We start from the raw sequence: 27,433 nt of genomic DNA, 5'->3' as shown, positions 1-27,433 counted from the left end.
GGAAAGGGCCGAGCTGATGGATGAAGAATGCAAGCCACGCCCCCTAAATGCAACCCAGCCAATTAGATCGCAAAGCAGTCCATAAGCAGGAACTGGGGACTCTACCTTTATGTATGATCTGGATTCCGGCAAAAAACTATATTTTAATAGTACCTTATTTTCATAAAAACTAAATAATTAACATAAGGTAATACATTTAATACAAACGGTGCAGTTCTACTGTACACAGCTACAAAAACAAACATATTGATAAATACTACTTAAAACCGAACATTACCTTTGTAAAGGCACTGTAGACTTAACTCACGTTGTGACTTGTGATTTAATGAAATGGACAATCACAGCATATCACATTACTAAGCACATTTTAAAATGTGAGTCACCTGAACACTAATACAACAAGATAGTAACTTTGTTTTCGCCAAACATCAACTTTATTTCTGTCGTACAAAAACATGTGTTGGCGCCTAAACAGTAACAAGTGTTGTATTTTGGAGTTAATCGAATTATTGGCACATCAGTTATACATCAGTTTCTGACAATTTTTTGGACATGGACAATACTGTGCTGAACTGGAAACTGGCCATAGTACACCATAAATTATACTAATTTTGACACACTACTAAACATTTTTGTTTCATATAGAGAAGACGTCACACGTCTTATAAATACAACAATATAAGTGACATGGCACTGTGAGTGTATTATTATAGTAGCCTTACAGCAACTTTAGTGGATGGATAAGGTGACAGAAAGACAAACATGTAATTGCGTTCAGACAGTTGTAGTGATTTCTCATTAACAGTGAAACAAACAGAATAACTTCGACTTTTCAGATGTAGAAATGGTCAAAAAGTCCTACAATAGCAGTTAAGACTGGAGACCTTTTGGTAAACATGTGAAGTACCGTTAACGGCATCCTGGCAGACCATACTATAAAGATCAGGATTAAAAAACAGATAGTGTATACCATATCGCCAGTGTTGACTCACTGGCTTTTACTTCCTCAAAGACACTAAAAAAACATACACCGACTGCAATTGAAGTCTTGTCATTCTGAGTAAACAGAAAAAAAGGGAATAGTGTGGAGTTTGTGAATCACATAGGAGGGAAGGAAACATGGAGGTGCAGACAACAGTGGGATCTTGGAAACTCCGGCAAATTGCGTTGGGTGACAGCAGGTGTGTTGGGGTGTGTGGGTTCCAACACTTTCACTCGTCTGATTTCATTTTCATTTGCGCCTGCATCTGAGCAATCATCTCTTGCATGCGTCTCAGCTGCAGGAAAAGAAAACAAAGACAACAACACAACATATTATAATGGCAGACAAAATGAACTGTAACTTTTGAAAACACATCAGCAGGTTCGCCTCTTGGTGGTAGTCATGTGGAATCTGTCGCCTCCATGTGGGTAACAGGAAGAACTGCACAATGTACAGATGGGATTTTTGCAATTTATACTTTCTCTCCTACAAGTATAATTGAACGTATCTTAGCATTCAGCAAATCATTTATTATGTTTTAATCTTTTTTAATTGATAGTTTTTATTTGAAAAAAATACATACACTGACATATTCTAGCGGTTTTATGGTAATTTTATTATTTTATTACTTACCATATTGATGAGCTTTTATGATCGTTTTTATTTGAAAGAATATACACATTTACATATTTTAGAGGTTTTATGGTAATTATTATTTTACTACTTACAGTATTGATGAGCTTTTATTCATTTATTTATTTAGTAGACTACCTCTGTTGTTTCTGTCGCCACCTTGTGGGTATAAGAAAGAACTGCATAAGGTGCATACATTTGCATGGGATTTTAGCAATTACTCTGTGAAGCACCTTTAGTCAAATACATTTTGGCAGATAATATTCTTGTTTTTAAAATAATTGCCATTTATTTTTTGCTTATTTTTAAATATACATTTGTGTTATTTAAATGATTTTTATTAATATTATATGTATACATGACTGATCTTTTATTTATTACTTTCATTAATTGTTGATTTTAATTTAATCATACATTTGAAATATTTATGGAATTACGGCTAACGATTTTGTGTAATTCATATTGTTTTTTAAATGTACATGAAACATTTGGGGAAATATTCTCATCCAATTTAACATGTAGGCTGTGTCTTGTGTTTCTTAGAGGGTTCATGTCAATCTTTCTATGATGTACCTGAACAAAATTTAAAAAGAAAACTCTGGACAACGTATAGTATAATTTCCTATACACTGAGACATTTTATGATAAAAAGGGCCACTTTCTCTGCGGCTGATACTATGGAGGTCATTCCCACCATAAAACTGGGCCAGGACATCCGGACAGGAGGTGGTATCACATCCTGTACAACATGTATTACATTGTTTACAAACAGCTCTGATAACACTCGCCCGTTCACAAAGGCGTGTTGCCGCCGTAACACAAACAGGATTATCAAGAGCAATTAGGAAGCGGGTTATTGCCAAATGATGGGCCAACGTGTAAACAATACATACACAAGATAAGGAGGTTGGATACACATTTGAAAACCTGCACAAATTTCTGCAGTGTGTGTGTGTGTGTGTGTATGTCTACCTCTGCTTCTTTCTGTAGCAGTATCTGGTCTTTATCCATCACGTCTTCATCCACAGCTCTGCAGGGAACATTCCACAATGAATGGTGGACAAGAGCAGCTAAAATCAGAGGTGCTATTTCACATAAAAGTGCCTCACCTTCCCGCTTTCTTCAGCCTTTCGGAGCGGAAGTTCTCATAATGTAGATCCTGAGTAACCTCCTGGAGGTCTTGCATGTGCGTCCTACAACCAACACGTGCATGTAATTATGTCTTCGGACTCTAGAGGGAAGTAACGCTTTTCTGCTAGTCTCAAAAGCCATTCTGTCAAGGGTCTCTTGACTTCCCGTCCTCTTTTTTTATGCACTTTTATTAGCGAGGGGACTCACACAAGCATGGTGCGGAGCTTGAGAAAGTCATTGTGCTCTGGATTCTCCACCTCCACAACTCCCCACGGGTACAGACGACCACGGATCTTCTTTCCCTTCACCTCAATCAGCTGGTTGGAGCCAATGACAGCAAAGGGAATGCTCGCCTGGGAGGAGAAGATACAAGTAGAGATGTGTGGGTGCAACGGAAGATCAAGAATGTACTATGATGAAAGTGTACAGTATATCTGCTCACCTTGAGGACTCTCGTTTGCTCTTTGAACTCCTCATCCTCGTCAGAGTCAGCATCGGGTAGCTGATAGATTTTAATTCCGTGCTCTGAGATCTCGTCCAGGATCTGATGAGTGGAAACAAGAGAGAAAGGGTGAGGCAGCCAGGGTCATGACCTCGGTGACACTCCCTTCCTGACGCCTGCAGGTGTCTGTACTCGATCTCAAACCCAAAAATGTTTAATAATAAAACTAATCCTCCGCGGAGCATCTTAAGCTGCTGACAATATAGCCCTCTTTGTTTAAAGCACACTGCTCTCATGGAGAAAATACAGCTGCAGTTCTGGGCCATAAACAGGGAATAAGGAAGCCTTACAGACTAATAGGTGGGTGGGAGCACGTATGCATGTTGTTGCGGCAACACGTTAATTAAACCCCCCGTGGAGTGCACGAGTGGGGAGACAGAAAGGGGGTGGCAGGTGAAAAATAAGCCTTGTGGTGTGTGTTTAAAATCCAAAAAGAGCCCTAAAGTTCTCACAGTGTTTCATTCAAAGGCTAGTTAAACAAAGGAGCTTTCTTTACCCCTGCCATGGGACACACGTCAGTATTTATTATTCTAAACATCAAGGCAGCATTTGTCTTTTGTTTTCCCAAGAGCATACAGTTATTGTTATGCAACGGAGCCAAGAAATTGCAAGCGTTGTTTTCCTGACTTTTTGGGCCACTTTCATGTAGTGGAGAGTATAAAAGGACGGGGTGAGTCAACCCCGATCCCGGGAAGTGAGAGCAGGTTTTCCTACAGAGCGGAGCTCCTGTTTGCGCACTTGTTATGGCTGCAGATTGTTTTCTCAGTGAGCTATATGTGCGTTGTCTACGTGTGTGTGTGTGTGTGTTGGGCGGGTTGGGTATTGTTGTGGTTGCTGATGTAAAAACAAACATGATTTGGAGAGCGTGACTCGAGACCAGGGCTTCTTATGCAATGCCTCCAATGTGGAGGGTGGACAAACATCACTTTGGTGCAGCAGCAGCTACAGGACAGTCTACACTCAGTGAGAAAACAAACAAGTGTCAAACAATAGCCGGAAAAGAAGAAACAAATAACAAACCTACAGTAGTTCTATAGGCTGTAGGTATTTGGGGAAATTTTGTTATCAGGAAATGTAACACCATATCATCAGTTAATTTCTGTTTTTAATTTACAGTATCTTCTTATTCCACAAGGGAATTATCTTTTAACAATTTAACAGTTAAACACGCCTTGAAAAACCAGCAAAACTGGGAATATCAACGGCATTGTAGCTACACGGCACTGCAATATTTGCATGACTTCTTTAGTTCAAAAAAGCCCCAGCATAAAAACCCTCTTCCTGTTTCACAATTCATTATTTTGTCAATGCGTTCCATTAGCAGTCATACAGGCCCATACTATAACACTGCCTCCAACATGTTGGACACGTGATGTGGTGTACTTTGGATCACGAGCTGTTCCTTTTCTTCCTCCGTACTTTTGACCTTGGTTTCATGTGTCCAAAGAATGTGATTCTAGAACCCAGGAGACTTTTAAAGATGTAAAGTCTAATCTGGCTTTCATGTTCTTGAACATTAACAGTATTGCAATACAGTGGTCCCTCGATACATTGCAGTTGGATCACTGCTCCCTCGCTCTATTGCGTTTTTCGCAGGGCTATTGCGTAACCTGTGCATTAGTGTGGCGCAAAGTAGTGTAAACAAAGAATAAAGTGTAAAGTGTGTAAAGGAGTGTAAAGGTGACTATAGGGGTGTTATTTCATGCCTATAGAGCTGCAATAATGGTAAAAACCGTATCTAGAAAGTCATAAACAGATTTTCTATGCTCTAACTGCAAAAATGTTCCGTTTATTAATATTGAATCCTACTTTGCGGAAATTCATTTTTTGCAGTCGGGCGTGAAACCGGACGACTGTATTGACATACATATTTCTTTAGTTTAAAATGACCAAACTTGAAACTTTGCTTTCTTCCACTATAGTTTGTTTCAATTTTAATGACTGCTTATCTAGACAGTCATTAGTGCCAAATAGCAAAATCTATTAACTACACAACATTGAGTCATAGCACCAGGAATCTTAGCTCAACTTTCACATGATTGACAAATGTAATAAATTTTCCTCCACAGTCTCCACCTGACTGCAGTAGTCTGTTTTCTTAAAGCCCTCAGTCCCCTTTTAGATAAAATTGGTCTCCTTACAAAGGCCAACAGCCACATGTCGAAAAGGAAATACATTTTCCTCGATTGCCATTTGTTCACGTGTGTGTTTGGTGAGTGTTTTTTTTTATTTATAGAAAATAGAAAAGCATCAAAACACAGTGAAGGGACGTCTACTATTGCATCATCATTGCATAAAAACGAGAAGCTGCCTACAATACAATCCTGCTGAATCAAAAGCTGCAAGATTGTTTGCAAGTTAATGACAGTGTTCGAGCAACATGTCCTATAGCGAGAGCTATAATCATGATTAGGTGCTAAAATCACTGCCTGCCTGCCTCAAAATCCTCGTTGTCTCCCGCGAATCCACTTAATCCCTCTTGCTCCACCGCACTCTACTCCTTGCAGTTGTGTATTTTTGTTGGCACGGAAAAGTTGGCAATGGGAGCCATCTTGATTTTATGACCGTCCTGTACAGCTACAAGAGAACCCCCCTCCGCCCCACACCTCCTCTCTCTGAGCTGTTATGCTTGGCCACGTAGCTCCACTCAAGTGTAAGTCAGGGCAGTGAACAATGCCCTACAAGAGTCCACCTCAGTATTAATTAGAAAAGGAAGCCTGAGCTTCTGGTTAAGATTGCTGAATATGAAGCATTGTTTATGGAAAAGCATTATGACAAATGTGAGGGTGGAGGCTGATATTTTCCAGCTGGATTTGGTGGAGTTTAATTTCAGCAAAATGAAGCCCAAAAATACATAACCTGCACCACGATACATAAATATAATAACACAAGGTGGTATTACTCAAGCAAACCTGTGATCATTCTGGAAACCTATCATTACAGCGACATGCAGAAGGAATAATATTTACATGCTAACCCACAAAAACACCACTAACACCTTATGGTGGAGGACAACAGAACACTGGAGAGACAATGCTCGAAAAAGAGAGGCAAACAGGGGTGTGACAGTGGTACAAAGTGACCACAAACACTAAAAGCACATAGCTGAAACCACAGTTCTGTGGCCAATTGCTGAAGACAGAACCGAGCCTCCACTGGCCTAGCCAACCCCTGGGAACAATACTTGGAAGTAGAATCAAGCTCGGGAGTGTTCTTAGGAAATGAACAAAGCAGAGAGCGAGAAAAAAAAAGATAGAAAGAAAGGAGTGCACTTGAAGAGGCGGACCTCCACTGAAGTTCCCTAATTGCTTTCTGTAACTGTAACAGAAAAGGTCTCCATCTGCCTCAAAATGTACTTCTTCCTGAGGAATGTGCACCACAAAAAGGCGCAGCAAAACATAAGCGACTGAAAAGAGCAAAAACAACTGCACTGTACACACATCTACGTAACCTCACAGCTGCCTGCGAGCTTCTGCTGGGTCACTGCGGGGATAAAAGCTATGACTGATGCACTTTGAGATAAACTTTGTGATCATGTTTCATAATGATAAAAACACCTTGAGAGAGGTTATCCAAAAGCAATCATAGCCACTGCTGCTCAAGAGCCAAGTGGAGAGTAATGTATCAATGTGGTGATTCTTGTCGATCTGAGAACCTAACAACACTATCAGCATGAGAAAGAATGTTTTCTTTTATGAATCAGACTGACTGCCATTTCAGGCACATTTTGCCGCCCATGGAAAGATATTTCATACTGTTTAAAGTACTGTTCATAATTCTCGGTCCCCCAGGCACACAACTTTTCAGAGGCAGAACGGATTACATTTTGGTGAGCATCTGGATAAATGTGCTAATTCAAGAATATATATCAGCAGAACAATCCTCCCCTTAGAATCCTAATGTTAACTTCCATGAACCACAAAGTAGTGTGTCAACAACTTTTCCACAATTGTTACCAGTTGGGCCTTAAAGGAGGTCTAAGCTCTGCTAAGTGACATTCTAGTTATTTTGTATCACACCAAAGTGAGTACACCGCTCACATTTCAACAAACAGTGTATTTTCTGAAGGTACAATTCTACAGAAATAAAACTTGGATATACTTTAGGAGTAGTCCGTGTACAGTTTGTATGGTAGTATATATTTGCTATCCACTGAAAATGAGCCAACACAAGTGTTCTAATATAAAAAAAAAAGGGGTAGTGCTTCTTTTTAGAGTTGGGACACTATGGACAGATTCTGGTCAAAGAATCATCAGCTTTAATCATCTTTATTATGCGTGAGGATGGGCTCTTTCTGCAGTAAATGTGTGGTCTTTGTCAGTTTGCCCCAACCGGGACGTTCCAGTTCAACACGGGCTCTAAACAAACCGGTGCTAAACAGACAGACATCATGGTCTGGGGCTGCCCGCACAAGGGCTCTGCGATTCACTGAGGGGAAACATGAATTCCAACATGAACTGTGACAGCATGAAAGAGACCATGATCCCCTCCCTTGGTAAACTGGGCTGCAAACTGGCACAAACACCTCCAAGATGACAAGTGCCTTGCCGAGGAAGGCTGAAGGTGATGAAGTGGCGAAGTACATTATGTCTCCACCAGACCTGAGCCCAACTGAGCACCTGTGGGGCATCCTCAAGAGGAAGGTGGAGGAGCGCAAGGTGTCTAACAGCCACCATCAGAAGTGCTATCAAGCTCACTCTCATCACATTAACACAGCTCTGTGTTCGGCAATTGTTGTTTTGAATGTGATGTACTAGTGCATATGCTTGTCCTCCATCTTAAAAAAGAAAAATCTATTTGGCAATGTTTAGACAGAATGATAACGTGATTGTCTTGTAAAACCAAACCAAAAAAAAAAAAAGGTCTTGTGTAATTGGTGCACAACAAATGTTTTTCTCAAACCAGGAAATAACTATCTGCAGGGAGTCTGCGAGGATGAGAGAGCCTCAACAATACCTGAAGAAAGGGGGGTGCAAACACACAGTCACAAATACAGTACAGTAACTGGCAGCTACATCACAATCTGAACTGGAATAATCTGGTGTCAAGTCCTTGGGGAAAAAAAAAGTTAAGAGGAGGAGCTGCGCCACAAGTGATTTTCGCATCTTCCGCTTATCTGAGCTGCACATACTCACGTAAAGCAGCACTGTAAGAAACAATACCTTTGTGTGAACAGGATTAAAGGCATTCATGCACATTCCAGATAGATCCCATCAAAGTTTGAGGGACAGCTTAAACTGGAACAGACAGGACCAGAACAGCTGGATTTGTTTGAATGGAAAGTACAGGGGAAGTCCGTTAGTAACTTGAATGCGTCACATGACTTAACAGTGATCAACGTGGTCACACACCTCACTAACTCCTATTGTCTTGGTTTAAGTCTTAGCACTGTTAAGACCACCCACTTCTCCTTGCGATCAAAGAGCATGGAGAGGAACAATCGAGCTATTCAAGTAATCTTGTATTTAAGGCAGATTTAGAAGGGGACACTACGAGGCGGGCATTTTTTTTTTTTTAAATCACACATCACTCTGTGTTGCCTGCACAAATCAAAAGGCTCTCTACAATGAAAAGCGGTGATTCTACAGGAAGAAGGAAACCTGCAGTTTTTCATGCCGTCTTTCACCCCAGAGCGGATTATTGTGTACAAAAGAGAAGCTTGCTTGATGAAGAAAAGCGTGTATTTATTTGTTTAAAAATCTGCTGAGACTCAGACGATGGTCTGGCACAATAACTGCAGGAGGGCAGAAAAAATAAATATGTCCGCGTGTTTGAAACAGTAACAGGAAAAAGAGCGGACCTGGGTTGGCCATGGCCTCATACACCAGCACACAATACTATGGAAATGAAACTTGGAAATACTTAAGAGTAATCTTAAGTAAGCTTGCACAGGAGTATAACTTAACAGCCATTACAATAGATCCCCGCTTTTCGCAGGGGTTACATTACAAGATCACCCATGAATGGCAAAAAAACGTGAGTAATTGAAATGCCCATAGAAAATGTCTGGCATACAACTTGCTCTCCTTCTCCAAACCCTCCTGCTAGCTGATGCTGACATTCCCCTGCCATTTCAGATCAACATTTGCAATAAAAGTGACAGATGTAATTATTACTTGAGATTTAGTTCCTTTGTCACTCGATAATATTTAAGTTTCAGCCCTAAATATGCCTCACACAGCTGATCAATGAACAGATGGAATCAGATTCACAGTTTAGCCTTTAGCCTGGTTGTCAGGCTAGCGTTACAACCGGCCTTCTGCTTGTTGTGGGGCCGCCTCCATATCCCTCTAAAGTGGCCAATGGTGGTATGTGGCACCACAGGCTGCTGGCTTGCCCTGGCTAGCTGTCAGAGAAGGTATTTCTCCAAGATGCGTCTACATAATCCACACTGTTTGCCTATTGTAATTCCAGTAACGGTTTACAATCTATGGGTGTAAAAGTACAGGTAACCCATGGTCCGTACCTCAGTATTTGGGCTATGGTTTCGGTTTGGTTTTGGTAAATTTTTCGTGCGTAAAGACAACAACTTTTCTCTCTCTTTATTGCTTATTATTATGATCAAGTGATTTTGAAAATGGAGCGTGACAGAAATTGCCGTCCACTCGCAGGTAACTCTCTGATAAATTAAATTCTCAAATAAAAATACATATATTGGTTTAGCATACAGAAAAATTGAAGGCTGTGTGGGCCACTTTGACGTGTACATTAAATATAAGAAAACCAATCCAGTCTAGGCCCGTATATCGTACTATAAGCTTTATAAGCTTTGTGTTACAGGTGACAAATCAAATTAGTGTAATGTCTAATTATATATGTCATTACAAAACACAAAGAACTGCGATTCATTGCTGAAAACATGAATTCTATCATGTCCTGTGACATTCTGAAAGCAGAGCATGATCCCATGCCTTGGGAAAACCTTGCCTTGGCAGTTTTCCAACATGATAATGAGCCCATACGCACCTCCAAGATGAATAGTGACAATAATGACTGTGTGTTGTTTCATTTTCAGGGGAAAGTAAATCTATACTGCTTTCCAAGCTGTACACTGACTACTCAAGTTATGTCCGAATTTAATTTCTATGCTATTGCTATGCTATGCATCACTTGAGTTACGTTCTATTTTGTTTTGCACTTTCTCGTTTTACTATATTTTGTCACCTACAGACATTGAAAATCACACTAGCTCACTAGACCTCACCACTGTTTAATAACAGCTTTGAAGTTCTGTTATTGTAGTTGCGGAAAACTTGGCGACAACACAGGCTAGCACGATCGACTTGGGACAAAAATGTGTCCCTGCAGGGCCGCGGGATTTGTTCACACAGCAGCGCATGCTCGAGTGCTTTGTGGAGACGACATCCAGCCAGACAATGAGGGGAAAACTGTGACTGCGCCCCCGGCCGGGGGTGAAATACGGCAGCTGAGCGGCCAAACGTGAGAGAAGGTGGGAGGGAGGGAGGGTCAGGACCCAGCGTGGGAGAGACAGTGAGGCAAGGGTGACAATGATGTGTGTGTGTGTGTGTGTGTGTGGAGTGGGGGGGGTTACAAAAAGGTGGCTGAGGGAAGAAAGGAGAAGGGATGAGGACATGGAAGGGAATAGAGGAAACAGAAGGGAGCGCAGAGGAAAAAGAGCTACAACTATGGTCTATTGCCAGAACGCTTGTGTGGGTAAAGAGGAGGAATTGAGTTCTCTAACCCTCATGACCTCTGGTTTTGGACAGGGACATGAGGAACAAAAACAAAAAAGATTGGAACCCGTGGCTATTGTCCAACAGGTTGGGTTGATTCACTAAAACTTAACTTTTGGGCATCATTTCAATGTATTCTTCTCGGCTACGAAAAGGAAGTTACAGCCTTGCATCATCTTGGCTCACACTCACCATCTTGAAAAACCTATGAACTTTTCTATTAAAAGCTTGTAAAATGTGCCCTTTTACTTCAAACGGCAATATCACACTAGTAACAATCGCTGCAGCTGTAGAATTCTGGTGAAAGGTACAACGTAGTGTCCCATCTAAACCAGATGTGCACCATCCTCTTCATTGAGATAAAAAAAAGAACAGTTGATTGAGAGCAAAGCCCTACACAGGATATGACTGCAAGGTCCCAAACTGAGAGGATCAGCCTCTCAATATACCCTCCTCTGGGAAATATATGAGTAAGAGACCACCGCAACCCTGCTGTAGGAAAATGGCATTAGAGCAAATGACAAAAAATAAAAAAGCCAGAGGTTTCTGAGGGGGAAGGGGCACTGCAAAGAGAGGAAACAAGTGGACTGTGCAAGGAACAATCAGAAGTGAGAAAAAGAATACTTTTTTTCCCCCCTACTTTGTCTATGAGTATGACCTGCTTGAGGCAACAGCTTGTCTCTTCACATGAGCTATGACACACGGCAGGAAACCTATATTGTTCTGTACAATCTGTTTCCTCCCGTTATAAGAGAAAGTGTATGCTGAGAAGGGGGGACGGCGTGTCGCATTTACTTTAGAGACAAATGTCCAGCAACAAAAATATATACATATATAGTAGGACAAATTCTGCAGTTTATAAATCACCCTGTAGATTTCTGTCAGATTCACGGCTGCGGGCAGGGGTACCTAATAGGCCTATTGCTTGTTTTACTTGACTTTATGACAGGATGCATACGTGTACCCATGAGAACCACTTAAGATAATCTGATCCAAGTGTAACGGATGCCAGCCTGTGAGGCTGCGCAAGTGTACGTTGGTAAACCTCACTCCCTCTGCCTTAAGAGCTGCGCTGAACACACGGTCGACAGTCCGGGCTTTTAGCCGTGTGGTCAGCGCTCTCGCCTCCCATTACGAAGGTCCTGTTTTCAAGCCCCGGTGCGGGCAGTGCGAAACAGGGCGGGTTACACAAGCAACAAATGCCACTTGATCAACTAAGAGACACTTTCAAATATGATTTTCTCATACTGTACTGGGCCTTTGCAGAGCCTTATGATAACTCGGTGCTGCTGTATTAACTGCATTTTTAAGTACAACTTTAACATCCTTAATTGTCATATAGGAGTAAACACTCCCTCACCTTCACCTTCAGCTTCCTCAGCAATGCACTTGTCATATTGCAGGTGTGTTTGGGCTTTTATCATGTTGTAAAACTGCCATGCGGCCCAGTTTACGAAGGGAGGTGAATATGCTCTGCTTCACAATGTTACAGAACATGTTGGAATTCATGTTTCTGTGCCGGCTGCACTCATGCAGCCCCAAGACGCTCCCACCATCATGCTTGACTGCAGGCAAGACACAATAATCGTATTACTCAGTAGGTAGTACAGCATGAGTAGAGAGTAAATCTATACTGCTACACAAGCTATACACTAAGAATATCCAATTTTTGTTTCTATGGCATTGTGTCTTGAGATGATATAGTGTAATAAAAATGGTTGCTGAAATGTGAGGGGTGTACTCACTTTTTTGAGATGCTGTATGGTGACTAAATACATGTACAGTAAATGCCGGCAGTTCTAGTAAATTAGGACAGAGATAAAAGTTGAACCCAATTAGCCAAAGAGAGGGCAAACTGGGTAACAATCCCCCCCGGGAATACATGATGCCAGATAAGTAAACCAACTGTATGTATTTCCTGACAATAATGGCTTTCCCAGGAACCACTGTGAAAAAAAGTTGTTGCAACACGGATGTAAAGGATGTGAATTTCTAAACGTCTACTTGTCAGCAAAGTGGCTGAACACTAAAACAAAACACCTGACGTTTCTCTCACTACGAGCTGAATCAAAAAGTCATAAAGTTTTTAGGGGCCGAGGGAGAGTGGCGGGGAGGGGGTCAGTGGTGGCAGGAAACAAACGTTTTGTTCGATCTGAAACACAGGAACACACAAAGCAACACAACAAAATACGCTTCGCCTGACAGGTCCCTTCAGGACAATGCGTCAAATGTAGGAATTTCACTTTTGATGTGAGAATGACTCACACCTCCGCTGACACTATTACTGCCCTCCAGACAGCCATAGGGACTGAAGGAAAGCCCCCAGATCCAATTGACAGGTTGGCTTTACAATAGTGTGATGTTTCAGTTAAAAAAAAAAAGGTACACATAAAATACACTCCTGATCAAAATTTTATGAGCTAAAAAATTGCAACAATTTACATTTTGCATTGTTGGATCTTAGGTTCTACGTAGAGCGTCAAAATGCAAAAAGAAGAAATGGGAGTGAGACAAAAATGTATTGTACAAAACCATTAAACAGAAATAGGCTGTTCTTCATCTGATCAAATGTTTTAGACCATAACTAAAAAAAAAAAACAAAACCCTCCCTACAAATAGAAAAGGACTCAGTAATGAGTAGCTAAGCCATTCTTGTTAATCACCTCCAAAACTGGTTTGGGCATGCTTGATGACAGTGTGTTTCCATGAGGCTAGTGGGAATGTTGCTCCCGGTGGTGAAGATGGCTTCACGGAGGGCATCCACTGTTTGTAACTTCCTTTGCCATTCATCCCCAATGTTCTCAATTGGATTTAGATCAGGAGACTAGCACTAGAGTGCAAAGGAGTGACGTTATTCCTCTGGAAGAGGTCCTTTGTCAGGCAGGCATTGTGAACTGCAGCGTTGTCCTGTTGAAAAACTCAGTCATTACTACACAGACACACCTTCAGTTATGAGGGATGCCCCCTGAAAAATCTCCACATAGCCAGCTGCCATTTGACGCCCCTGCACAACCTGAAGCTCCACTGTTCCCTTGAAGGAAAAAGCACCCCAGATCATGAAGGTGCCCCCTCCACTGTGCCGTGTGGACAACATCTCAGGTGGGATCTCCTTGTCATGCCAGTACAGTTGGAAGCCATCGGGACCGTCAAGGTTACATTTTTTTCTCATCAGAGAATAAAACTTTCTTCCACCTTTCAATGTCCCTTTTTGGTACTCTCGTGCAAATTCCAAAAGGGCAATTTTGTGGCGTTGGAAGGAGACGAGGCCTTTGAAGACATTTTTTTTTCTTAAAACTCTTCTCTCGCAGATGCTGTCTGATGTCTATTGGAACCAGGACTACACCAGTAACAACCTTCAGTTGGGCCAGGTATCGTCCAGTTTCATGATGGACAGCCAATCGGATCCTCCAGCTCAGAGCCAGTGATATTTTTGGGTCTACCACTTGACATGTTTGTTCCATAACCCTCTGGATCTTTTAAATCAAACCGCAGCAGCAATCGGGCGCTGCAAGAGGCCTCAACAATCCAATCGTGTTCAAAGAGAGAAAGCTTTTTTGCCTTTGCCATCAAGAGATCATGACAGTGTGAATACCTGACAGAAATAGTCCAATTTCTTCTTTTTGCATTTTGAAGCTCTACTTAGAACCTCCTTAAGATCTGACAGCACAAAATGTAAATGTAAAGTCTTGAAATGTTGATCAGGAGTGTATATTATTCAAAAAATAGATTGATTATTGACCAACATTGAACTGCATGACTATGCCCTAAAACTGCCACCTTGCAGTTTCACAAAATTCTGCCTCTGTGTTTTTTAGCAGTCTTGCTGTGGAAACCTTCAGTGAACCAAATTTCCTGTGCACGTGAAAGAGCCTCTTTTGAGTTGACCAGATTCCCCGGTGCCTACCAGACCACCGGCTCCGGTGCTTGAATGAGGCACAGGAGGAGGGTGGAGAGGCTGAGATTTCAAGGGGTAGACTGGGGAGACTTCCAATTAAAAAGCCCACAGGTTGAAAGTTGAGTTGAAAAAGTAATTTTGTGTTAGAGAGTAATAACAACAGAGACAGGAAAGCCCCATGAAGTCAGGCTTCGCGGGGGAGGCCATCAGCTGTGACGTGTGTTGCACTACAGCGTCCTTCCAACTCTCCACAGCAGGAAGCTGAGGAGCGTGCATGCAGCCTGACACTTGGATGTGCTCCAAAGTAAAGTATGAGGGACGAGTTGAGACTGGATGAAATGAGCTCATCTACATTATAAGTATCCCTTTGGCATTCTCCAAAAAAAACAAACCATTTAAATGAAATGGGCAAGCACGCATTTTACAATGTTTCAAATACAGAGCAGCCAGTGAATGTGGAATAAGATAAATTTTGATTTAACTTGTGTATGTGTATCAAACTTACCCGCCTCTTCAAGCGATCCCGCTCCCTCAGCGTCAGTGTATCAGCCTTAGCGATGACAGGGACGATATTAACTTTGCTGTGAATGGCCTTCATAAACTCCACATCTAAAGGCTTTAGACTAGAAGAAAAAGAATATTATCTGAGCTAAAAAGAAACATTCTCAGCTCTAGTGATTACACTGACTAATGTGGCATAAAAAAGTGACTGAGGTTATCCATAAGTTGCTACTTCCAGACTACAATAATTATGAAATACAATTCAAGCAGAAAGTTTCACAGTGTCAGTAATGTATTCATTTACCCGTGTCCAAATGGCGATATGAAGTAGAAGCAGCAGTGCACCCTATTGTCCACTATGTGCCGTCGGTTCAGGCCGCTCTCGTCGTGGAGGTAGCGCTCAAACTGATTGTCGATGTAGTGAATGATGGTCTTGAAGCTTCATGGAAAAGAGAAGTATGTAAGCAGGCAAGCCTACATTCAAGTACAGTAAAACCTCTAAGTTTGAAAGCCCCTGAAGTCTTATGATTCAGAATCAGACCAAAAGAGGTCCTTTTTTTTCTTTTTTGTGGCTTGAAAAAGTTTGAAAAATCCTGATCTCAAGGATTAAATATGTAAGTAAGTATACATATGTATGTATGTAGTTTTGATGATGACCATAGATTAAAAAATGATTGAAATTATTGTGACCTTGTGGTAGTGTAGCATCAAAAGCAGTACAAATGTGTCTGCCCCTGGCTTCTCAGTAAAATGTTCATATATACTGTACTGTAAATATCTTTTTTTTCCATCTGATAAAATTCTCATGTGCTGCTGCTGTCCACTTTGCTCCTGTGCAATTTGAATTTCCCCATTGCGGGACTAATAAAGGCTCATTCAATTGTAAACTATCATAAAAAATCACTAGGAAATGATCTGTGTTTAGTGTGTGACACTCACCCAATTTGTCTATGCATCAGAAAAGGGTGAGGACACAATACATTGCTTTTTTTATTTATTTAACAGTGGTTTAGTTATTTTTACACCTGTATGACAGTTAAGCATGTTAAACTGTTCATTTAAAATAATGTCTGTCGAGTTAATATAGGTTTGTAACAGGTTAAATCCATTTCCATTATTTCCATGTTAAAAATATATTCCAAATACTAAATACTAAAAAAACAATCAGTATTAAGGACATTATGTCAGACCTTCGAGGTTCCATTGTACCGGTAATCATTTTGAAACAACACTTAATAACCTTTAATTAACTGATAACCCTGACAGACTTGCTCATAAACAGCTTTCTATTTTTGAACACATTCACTATGCTAGTCAGTCAGAGGGAGGTCAGATAAGAAATAGGGAGTTGGAGAATGAAACTTGTGAAAAGGGAGTTGAGGACAGAGAGTAAGACAAAAAAACACAAAGGTCTCAAGATGTTAACACACCAGTCCTGGCTGTTGATGGCGTCGCCATATCCTGGGGTATCAACCACAGTGAGGCGGAGCTTCACACCCCTCTCTTCGATCTCCACGGTGGATGCCTCAATCTGCACCGTCCTCTCGATCTTTTCTGTGGAGTGGTGGGTGTCAAAACAGAGACAGGAACCCCAGTGGTCATACAATATTTATCATTTCCACAATGTGTTCCTTCACTGGATTGTGTAACACTGTCACAACCCCAGGCTCCACGCAAGTTAAGTGAAAGCATGTGTTTTGATGTACAAAAAGACTATGTTACTTTCCAAAATCACCCTAGGGGGACCTGAATCATTGTTTTAAAGTCATATAAGGCATTCCCAGAATTCCTGTTGAACCAATGCTCAGCTGGAGACAGTGCAAAGCAGACATTTCTCTGTTATTACAGTATGTGCGTGCATGTAAATGCTTGTGTGTCTGTGGGAGTTTACCTGCAGCGCCAGGAATGTAGCGTTCAGGGTAGAGATCAGTAAGAAACAGGCTGTTTATAAGCGTCGATTTGCCCAAACCAGACTCCCCTACAACAAAGAAAGGGTACATAAGTGTAAACGGAGTGTCAGAAGACTTCATATACATGGTGATAGTTGGTGAATTTGTCATAAAATGACTTTACCCACCGACAACCATGAGGGTGAATTCAAAGCCTTTTTTCACAGACTTTCGGTGAACTTGGTTTGGAAGGTTGGCAAACCCAACGTAACCAGTTGCATCTGGGAACTGATGAGATGAAAGCTTAGTTTCAAAACAAAGACCAAATATAAATTTCCCTACATTCCTTTTGGTCAGTTAGTCGTCTCACATCAATTTATGCACATGTGTAAAAGTTGACTCACCTTCCCCTTTTCTCCAGATTGAGACATATCTGATGTCTGTCAAACCTGACAGTAAAGAAAGAGTTTAACGTTCAATCAAGTACCATGGAACATTGGTTGGCATCATTAATTCGTTCTGAAAGGTCTGACTCTAACTGAAACGGACGCTAACCCAAACAATTTTTCCAATAAGAAATAATGTAAATCCAATTAATCCGCTCCAGAAAGCCAAAAATGTTAACACAAAACAGGTTTTTATAATTTTACAATTATCGTTTAACTCTTGAATACGCTTCTGTGCTTCAAAGCTCTCCATTTTGTTGCATTTTCCTGGTTTCAGTTTCAAGCTCAATCTGTACAGTACAGATATACTGTAAATAGATACGATCAGTTTCTCAATACTGTAGTATTTCAAATCGGAGGGGGCGAGAAAACATTTCTGTCCCCTGGGGGGGCATGACAGAAAATAATTGAGAACCACTGCTCTACACTAACTGGAGAATGCACGCAAAACGAGGCAGAATTGTGGTGTAAATTTCGCTGTTAACCAAAAAACACACTAATCGGGGAGGACACTAAACGAGGTTCTTACTTTAAAGCACGCACTTTTTCTGTCATAATTTTTTCACATGACTGTAGGTATTTGTTAATGTAAGACAAATCTTCTACTCCTTATCGGTTACACACAACAGGGTGAAAATTTGTCAAAAAATGCACCCCAACTGTGCTGCCTGTGCTATTATTTTTGTGACAAATACAAATACAAATGGCGCCGTAATTAAGCCCCAAAATTTGACCCCTAAAGTTGAACTGACTTAAAATTTCACACATAGCTCATTGCGATCTACAAAGCACCCACTGTAACTTCAGGGTGTTTAGCCGAATCCAGATTAAATTTGGTACACACCTTTAAGGGACGAGCACATGTCTGTGAAATTCAAGCAAAATTGGTTGAAACACACCGCCATCAGGTGCAGGGAACTTAATTCACCATTTGTCTAACGATTATTAAACTTAACACCGCCATGGGGTGCCGTCATTTTTTCCCAACTGTAGATGTAATGAAAGTCTATCTTTAATGTACCAAGTAAGTGTGACCAAGCCCCCTTTCAGCAGTTGCACACAAACATTTCCGACCATACTGATGATTACACTCTCGAGATGAGAGTATATCGGTGCTATAGAGCAGCCAGGCGACCAGGCTTGTTCCAAGACTTCCATTAAACTGTTATCCCGGTGGACCCACCTACCACTATGACCCTGAACGAAGGACATATCAACAAGTCAGCGTGATAAATTAGTCACATAATGACGGAGCAGGAAGAACAGGCTCAGTTTTATCATCAACACAGTGGTCCTTGACATGTGGAGTGTGATAAGCATTCGAAGACTGCAGACTGCTTAACGATGCCAAAACAGAGATGCACTCGGAGGGAAAAGGAGGGGGAGGGAGCGAAAGGTGGCATGGGAACCTGAAATGACATTTCTCCACTGGCATGTGACACACTGGTGGGCAGTTGGTGGTCACTTTTCACACCATTAAACTGTGTGGACTGTGTGGTGGCAGCCTGCACATCAACATGATAGTGAGCGTAGATCTATCAAACTGACAGTGTGGTTTCAGGGAACCCTCACCGAGCACAATGGTTGTTTATCCCTGTGCTTCCCGGGACCAAGGGGAGAATGCTGCTTTTTCACTGTATAGTACCAGCTGTGCTTGGCTCTACTCGCCTCTGTTTTTGGTTTTTCAACTTGAAATTAACCATGCCGCACTAAACACATCAGTCAAAACGACAATGGACTTGGGTCAGGGTCTCCTCCTGAACTTTGGCCAAGTTAGAGAAAGCTGGACGGCAACAGGGTCAGCTAGCATGTGTGTTAAATGTCATTTTTACCCACGTCTCATCAAAGTATGCAATGTTGAGGCAATGGTAAACCTGCTTGACCCATGAGCGACCAGCATTAATTTACATCACCAATGTGGTACTGGCTTGGCACACTTAAAACCCTGACTGACCAGGTAGTAGAAATAGCACCTGGTACTGCCAATGGGAAAGAATCAAGGCATGTCAAGATCTAAGTTAGCAAAGAGGCCCCACATTTGAGTATTCATGTGTAACACTCACTTGTACACAAATGATGGTGCTTAACAAGCTCTGTGGGAACCAGCATTGTTAATGAAAACATATCATTATCACAGTGGCAACATCACAGAACAGACAAGCGGGAGGCACACTTCATTAGTACTTTCTTAATAATGGCCGTATACGAGCAATGGCCTGGGTTGCTGAGCTGCTTGCGCTCTCACAGTTATTAACAAGCCAGACGGGAGGGAGATTAAACTGTTTGGGCCAAAAGGGAAAATGCCACCTTAGTGAAGCCAAAGTTGCTGGCATGTAATGCATTTACAGTTGATTTATGGGGTTGGAGGGAAGCCACCAAGGAGCAGCAAGGACTATTTGCCTTCCTCACAAGCAGTGAGGGTCCTAATGTGCAAATGGACCTACTGCTCTGACTGAAAAGACCACAGTAATACTTTCACACAATGGAGTTTTAATGAAGATGGAGACATTGAAATTAATGTTCTGGCAACACATCACAGAAACACAAACCATGCAAATGAAAAAAATTGGCACAAGACTCTTGTAGACAAGGAGTGGCTTTTTAATCATTATTTTCTGGCGTGGGGGGCAAATGTAGCAGTGGTGGGCAAGAGTAATAAAGAGCTGGTATTAGTCTTTAAGTCATTGGTCTTAGAACCACTTAAAAATATTAGCCCAGAGGGCAGGAAATGGGCCACAATAGACGGGATGAGAAAAGCTTTCAACCATGAGGAAACCAGAGGGCCTCTTCAGAAGACAAACACAAGACTTTAAAGCTCAGGATGGACCGTTTATGGATATGGGGAAAAGATTGGAAATGACTTAAACATTAGGGAGTCACAAAGTGATAGCCTTACAACTCAATTCAAACAACTTCTATACAGCACAATGAGGGACAACACTGATGGTTACCTGTGAAACTACAGCTTGGGCTACAGATGAAAGTGCAGATGGATGTACCGTAATTTCCTGACAATAGAGCACACCAGTATACTGTATGAGCCACACCCACTAAATACTGAATAAAGTGAAAAAAAGATTTGTAGATATATAGGGCGCACCAATCTATAAGCTGCAGGTGTCCACGTCGTAACATGGCATATTTAGTACACAGTAATATGTTACAAAGAAAGACTTTTTGAACTTTTAATTAAATAAGGGCTTTTTTCCGAACAGTGCGTGTAACAAACAATGGTTAAGCAGTAGCCTACCAGAAGAGTCTTTTACCACTGTCTTCGAACTCCTCCTGGGAACTAAAACCACTAAAGCAGTCCTCTTCAAGTGTTAGAAGCGAACAGCCCCACAATTCCCTCAGCACACACAGTCTCCTTCTTTGGTTGTTGTTACCAGCGTCACCCCTGCCCCAAGGGAAATCAGCCCCCGAGCCCATGCTGTCCTCCCCATCAAGCAGCAGTCCAACCACCCGAAACCCACCAGTGACAGTGGACCTCCCGACACTGCTCCACGTTGCCAAGATCCAATTCACATCACATGCATCTCTCCACGTGTTCTCCATGATAGTGACGTGCGGATTGATACTGAAATATCGATACCTCCTATACCAGATCTTGAGGCTCTAAAATCAATTCTCAAATCAAAATATCGATACTTTGATACTTCAGTCATTTGAAGTAATGTATATCATTAACAGGAACACAGTGGAATGTAATTGAATTATTAAGACATAAATTACATTCAGTTGTTTAAAATAAATGAATAAATTACTCAGATGTCTTATATTCTTTATTTTATTAGCTATTTGAAATACTTAAAATTTACCCGACACATTAGTTGTATTTGCACAAAGTATCGGTATTGGATCGGTATCGCTGATACCAACCTGAATTTTACTTTTTATTTTTATTTATTTTTGTATCAAAACCATTGGTATCCCACATCACTAATGATGAGGGTGCGCTCACAAAGCACAAAATGACTGCTCCGAGGCACACAGGATGTCGCGAGACCAGAACACAACCAAAAATTAGCCGCATTGCTGTAAAAGCCACAGGGTTCAAAACGTGAGAAAAAAGTAGCAGTTAATACACTGGAAATTATGGTAAATATAACTGATTAATGGCTAGTTAGGACATGAATACAACTGTGAGTCTCTACATTCTATGATAAGTGACATAAATATATTAATATGGTATGTAAAACATTCTTACAGGTACCACATTCTGCAAAATTGGCTTTTTAAATGCCGTTATAACAGTAAAAATCTATCATCTTCCTCACTTGTATACACTAAAGACCAGGGGCTTTTATTTAGTACCAAGCGTCTATGGCCTCCAAGTGTGCCCTTAACAGACTGGATGCCATTCAGTGTCTACCATTCAGCCATCCATCCGTTTTGTCTCTGGTGTGCCTTTTTCTACCCACCATTGTGATTTATATAAACTGATAGGCCGGCCCTCCCTCCACACCAGGTGACTTCATCACTGGCTTCTACTCGTCTATAAGACTCTCAAGGGAAAACACCTAAATACTTCTCCAATCTCTTGCACCTTTCCCATAACAACTATCACCTGAGATCCAGTGAAATCGTTACACTGCCTACTCCAAAAGCCGACATTGCCTTTGGCCAAAATTTATTTTGTTTTGCTGCAGCAAGTGACTGGAACTCCCTTCAACACTCACTTAAACTTTCAGCTCAACAGTCCCTAGCTGACTGTTCTACTGTACTGTTGATTCCCCTTCTGGTCTTAATATACATTAGCAGTTATTTATGTTGTTTTTGTTATTGTCTCTTTCTTGTTGGTTACATGGTTAAGTTTTGGATTCATCTATACTGTATTTGTTTTATACTGTACCTATTTGAGAGGATGCCTTCATGAGGGTGCCTTTATTTTTGAACAAACAGAATGATTTTCTGAGGGAGGAGTTACGCTGTCTGCTCTTTGTTAATTGGTTCTTGGAAAACTATGTTCTGCTCCATGGGAATGGATCCTTTTTCCTATCAATAACGCGTGCAGTTCAAGACGGAGCTAACTGTTCCTGGCCTAAGGTTCTGCAATTCACGTATTATGGAAGAACCGGCTGACTAGCGCAAGTGACCTGGCAACGTTAGGTCTATTCAAGTTTGCACTTGCTACATGGCTTATTGTGTGTATATTTTGTTTTTGTATGTTTTATCAGTTGAAGAGTTCTTTTATCAAACCCACTCTCGTGGACTTGTTTGTTGAAAGAGTAAAGACACATTTTACATGCGCAGAATGGGAGGAAAACAAACAAGCTGTGATGTCATGCTATTTACAGAGCTACCCAAATCTGGGTGAAGGGTACCAAACCAAACTGTACCACTTATTGTCATATATCGTAATGGCAATTACAGCTGCCTAGTGTCAGTAGCTAAGTGTATTTATTTAAGTGGAAGACACACACTGCAATTATTTGAAACACTGCGTCTATTACAGTGAAGCCCACTATGTGAATGTATTGCGGTTCAACCCTGCATCCTACCCAGGCCTAAACCTGCATCCACACATTCTCACTGATTGAGAGTTTAGGGCTAAACCTGCGTCTACACATTCTCACTGATTGAGAGTTTACGGCTAAACCTGCGTCTACACATTCTCACTGATTGAGAGTTTACGGCTAAACCTGCGTCCACACATTCTCACTGATTGAGAGTTTACGGCTAAACCTGCATCCACACATTCTCACTGATTGAGAGTTAAGTCGAGCAGTCCTAGCCAATGAGCTAAAATACCTGGGCTGTCAACTCATTGTCCTGTGCAGATTGAGTTTTACACAGCGTACTATCGCACAGCCACACTAGCTGTCATTCGTTACATGAAGAAATATTTACAGCAGATGAAAAAAAGACGGAGGAAGGAAGAGAGTAGAACAAGACAATTAAATAAGAGTGCAAAACCACTTAGTGCTGTCAACATGAATCTAGTTTGGTTTGTCCATTCACACTACACCGCAAAGCAGGAGGAATCATCCTCTTCATAGATTGTAATGTCAGACAGATGTCTTACTCTGTGCTCCGATGCTGGTCAGTTTTATAATATAAACACTGCAGGAAGGAAAAAGGTTAAAGAGTGATGAAAGAGCTGAAACAAAGACCTTGGTGCGTTTGCTATAGGCTGACGCATTGTCCTCACAACAGTAAACTGATCTGCGCTCAGCTGCGTAAAAAGCTAAATTGTTTCTAAACTAAGGGGGCAGCTGCCAGCCTGAGATTACGGTGCACAAAGTGTGTACCCTCAACACAGCTAGAAAAAACACTAAAAGTGTGCATTTGTACTGAACTCAGAACACAAGCAGAGATGGAGGATAATTCCTCAATAGTGGCCCTGTGCCACATTTGGACGGACGGGTAAAGAAAAGACATTGTTGGTTCCCTCTGTTATTGTGAAGGAAGTTATTTGTTACAATCAAAGGTCAAGGATTAATCAGATATTGGAAAGCCATTTTACAGTAGAACGAAGGAGAGGGATTTGTGCATAATGTGTGAAAGTCAATGCTGTGAATGGCCTGTCGATGTAGCTTTTATGTGGTTCAGATTTAGGAGCTTGTGGGCCCAATAAGGTGGAGTTTCCCCGCTGGTGTGTATAAACCAAGACAATAGGATAATAAATGAGCCTGTTTTCAAATGAGGTATTGGGTTAACAGAGCCTGTAATAATAGCAGGTTACAGTGAGTGTGTGTTAAGGTCGGGTCACTGATTGCACTAATGTGTAATTCCCATACAGTACAGTATTGTCTTTCATTGGTTACATATGCGTATAGTGCATTGTCTAGCCGTACATTCTTATGAACAAATTATTAGGGATTGTTAGGAGTGGATGTGACATAGCCCTCTTGGCGTCCGGAAGGAAGAAACCTACCACACAGACCCGAATATAAGAAGGTATTTTTTTCCAATACAAAACAGTTTGAAAAAATGTGTCCTCTTATATTTGGGGTTTAGAAATGTATACATACAAACCAACAGGCCCCATATTCTTTGCTGTCATTTAAACGCTGGTCCGTGTCTTTGGTCCATCTAGTGTTCACGGCTGAGTGCTTCGCAGACGCAAAGCCCACAACGACACTCTATTTTAGAAGACTTTTGGAAAATCTGAGATGATAAAAATAAAAACAACCAACGTATTTATATGTATAGAATGTTTGAGTTTTGTCATGTAATAAGTAGGGGTTCTCCGATCAACTTTGGCAGGACTTCAAGGTAGCATGCAGCGAGGTTCCAAGTGAGGAAGCAGTTGGTGGAACTCAGTGTCTTCATTTTTGGGTTATTTGCTTAGCCTTCTGACTGTCATGCACATACGAGCGAGAGCTGCCCAGCGTTTAAGCTGTGGTTGCTGCCATTTGACTGATGCTGCACCGTGAGCCTAGAAAACTCACCATACTCCGTCAAGTGTTGTTTCGTCAAATGCTGTATTAAATTAAAGCTTTTTAACATGCTACCCCCGCAAGATATTTTCCGTGGCATGTGTTGCAAACTTTACATTACTCTCACAAATATAAGTTCCACACAGCAGACATGTTTGTTGAGGTTTGCCGCCGTACACCTGCGCAGTGTGAAGGGAAGCGGGAGGGGGACACTAACCAAGACATTAGAGCAGGACAGTACACTGCACACAAGGGTCTCTCCAAGCTGCAGTAGTACGAGACACATTTGATCAGCTTTTGTGACCGGCATTGAAAGGCATTAATCGGTATATGCCAAATCGGCCAATCGGTGATCGATCGGAGCATTCCACGTAATAAGTCACAAAATCTGACCAATCGTGTCCTTACTGTATGCATATCCATCCATCAATTTTCTATGCCGCTTCTCCTCCCTAGAGTGACCAGGGTATGCTGGAGCCTATCCCAGCTACTGTATGCATGTTTTTCGCAATAAAAAAATTATCATTTTGTGTTATCATTAGGGATGTCCGATATTGGAGTTTTTTTTGCTGATAACCGATATGCCGACTCCCAATTTCTGATTCTGATACCAACCGATACCGATACGTGTAAAATCACATATCTTTTTGTTGAGTAAAATTGTTGTAGAGCAACAATGCTCTTAAATAAGTACAGTTGTTTTGTTGGCTACTCCAGCCATCTCTTGAGTAGATAACTCATGTATTACATATTTTATATAAGTATACATTTGTGTTTCTTGTGCCTTGATTTTTGTTATTTTTGGAAAGATTCAATTTATTTTTAGTTTAAGGGGTATTGTTCAAAATACATGAATTTTCTGATTATTATTTTGATTGAGAACTTTCATGTTCTTATTTTATATTCTTATTTTATCACATTAAGTTCTTACCTCAGCCATCTGAGAAGATTACATACATTGTTTTTGGTGCCTAACTGTTTCCCAAGTATATTAGTGCATGTGCCTGTGTGAATGTATGAAACGAGAGACATTAACCTAAACTGCTTTGTAGAAAGGCGCTTTATGAAAGTAAGTACATTTATTTGTATTCACTTACAGCGCAGCCTTGCCACATCCAATATGGCGGCGACGTTCACGTACAGCTCAGAGCTCGATGCTGCGTCTACGTATATGGTTTTGACAGCAGCGCTTCCTGTTTCCCAGCGTGCTTACATGTTTAGAGCTCACATAGCTGTTGGGTTATTCAGCATTATTCGTTGGTAATGTCTTGTCTGTTTTGTTTTGTTTTTGTTTTTTTTTAGCTCTTTCTTTAAAGACACCGTGCGTAAGAATGGTATGTGGAATGGTAACCCCTTCCTGCGATTTCTATGGAGGTGGTAAGTTTGTTGTGAGCTCTGTTGTTACTCTGCTTACTAAATAAAGATTTACCTCTCCTCACAGGCTTGTGAGCGGCACAGTATTAACTACATACTACAGCAATGTTGTAATTTTGCGACGTCTGCAATAAAAGCTTTATTTCGGCTTTCATTGTAGTAGAAAAAAATGATACCGGTGTTGGCTGACATCACATTTTTATGCCAATATCGGGCCGATAATTATCGGTGGCCTATATAATTGGACATCCCTAGTTATCATAATATTTTTCCAAAAACGGGTCTTGAAAAAGAGGTGTCGACTCTATATTCAGGGTCGTCTTATACTTGGATTCATACAATAAATTGAGGCTATGTAATGATATGCACAGCTATTAATAATAATTTATCTCATGTATATTTTCAGGGGCACCTACTGGACATTTTGGCATATTGATGAGTAATGTGTAATGCAAACATTTAAAAGGTAAAATACTTACCTAATGCATTCATTATGTTACAGTCGGTTATGTTAGCATGCATATAGCATGCATATTTTGGGTACATAATGAATGAGGTCACCCCCGTTGTGGTGATGGCTTCTAAAACAGTGGGTGTCCACCACACCCAGTCTGTCAGACACCCACTAAATCTTTATCGTTAACATTCAAAACGTATATTTTGGCCTCTTTAAAATAGCAATATTTACACGAAAGCAAATAATATGAAACACAAGCGCCCTTGTCTAACTTTAGCCAGCAACAGTTGTTACTTCGACTGTTGTCATGTTGCCAGTTAACTTCGACAGTGACCCTCGCGTTTTGTCTGTGTCCTATTCCACCTTTATTTAACTCTTTCGCACACTTTGTTAATAAAAACACACCAAACCACCACCATTCGCGCCTTACCTGAGCACAACTTTGAGATACGGTTTGTAGGAAAGACAGTTTTGCTTGTCGCGCTGTGCCCCAGCCCAGGAAAGGAAACCCGGAAGTGGCTCCAGAAGGGACCACCCTCTGGTGAGG

General features: G+C 41.2%; 1 protein-coding gene across 1 annotated transcript; it reads right to left on the bottom strand.

The window, feature by feature from the left end:
* Window positions 1-411: 411 nt before the first annotated feature.
* zgc:63587 (uncharacterized protein LOC393431 homolog) lies at window positions 412-27,433 on the bottom strand. Its single transcript, XM_054773957.1, has 12 exons — window positions 27,317-27,433; window positions 17,632-17,676; window positions 17,416-17,515; window positions 17,230-17,316; window positions 16,769-16,892; window positions 15,643-15,777; window positions 15,343-15,460; window positions 3,189-3,290; window positions 2,954-3,099; window positions 2,725-2,808; window positions 2,588-2,645; window positions 412-1,277 (listed from the first exon to the last, which is right to left on the bottom strand). Exons 2-12 carry the CDS (start codon window positions 17,656-17,658, stop codon window positions 1,212-1,214), a joined length of 1,047 nt encoding a protein of 348 aa, XP_054629932.1. The 5' UTR covers window positions 17,659-17,676; window positions 27,317-27,433; the 3' UTR covers window positions 412-1,211.

The sequence above is a fragment of the Dunckerocampus dactyliophorus genome, chromosome 4 (genome assembly GCF_027744805.1).
Source record: "Dunckerocampus dactyliophorus isolate RoL2022-P2 chromosome 4, RoL_Ddac_1.1, whole genome shotgun sequence".
In the NCBI taxonomy this organism is placed as follows: domain Eukaryota; kingdom Metazoa; phylum Chordata; class Actinopteri; order Syngnathiformes; family Syngnathidae; genus Dunckerocampus; species Dunckerocampus dactyliophorus.
The sequence above is the reverse complement of the archived record's forward strand: the minus strand, read 5'-3'. Positions and strand labels throughout refer to the sequence as shown.

What these genes read in the sequence shown, in the direction of transcription:
- zgc:63587 (XM_054773957.1), bottom strand. Translation starts at nt 17,658, where the DNA reads ATGTCTCAATCTGGAGAAAAGGGGAAG. An exon ending in GCCATCAACAGCCAGGACTG is followed by an intron (nt 15,778 to 16,768) that starts GTGTGTTAACAT and finishes TTTTCCATGAAG; the next exon opens with CTTCAAGACCATCATTCACT. An exon ending in ATATCGCCATTTGGACACGG is followed by an intron (nt 15,461 to 15,642) that starts GTAAATGAATAC and finishes TTTTTCTTCTAG; the next exon opens with TCTAAAGCCTTTAGATGTGG.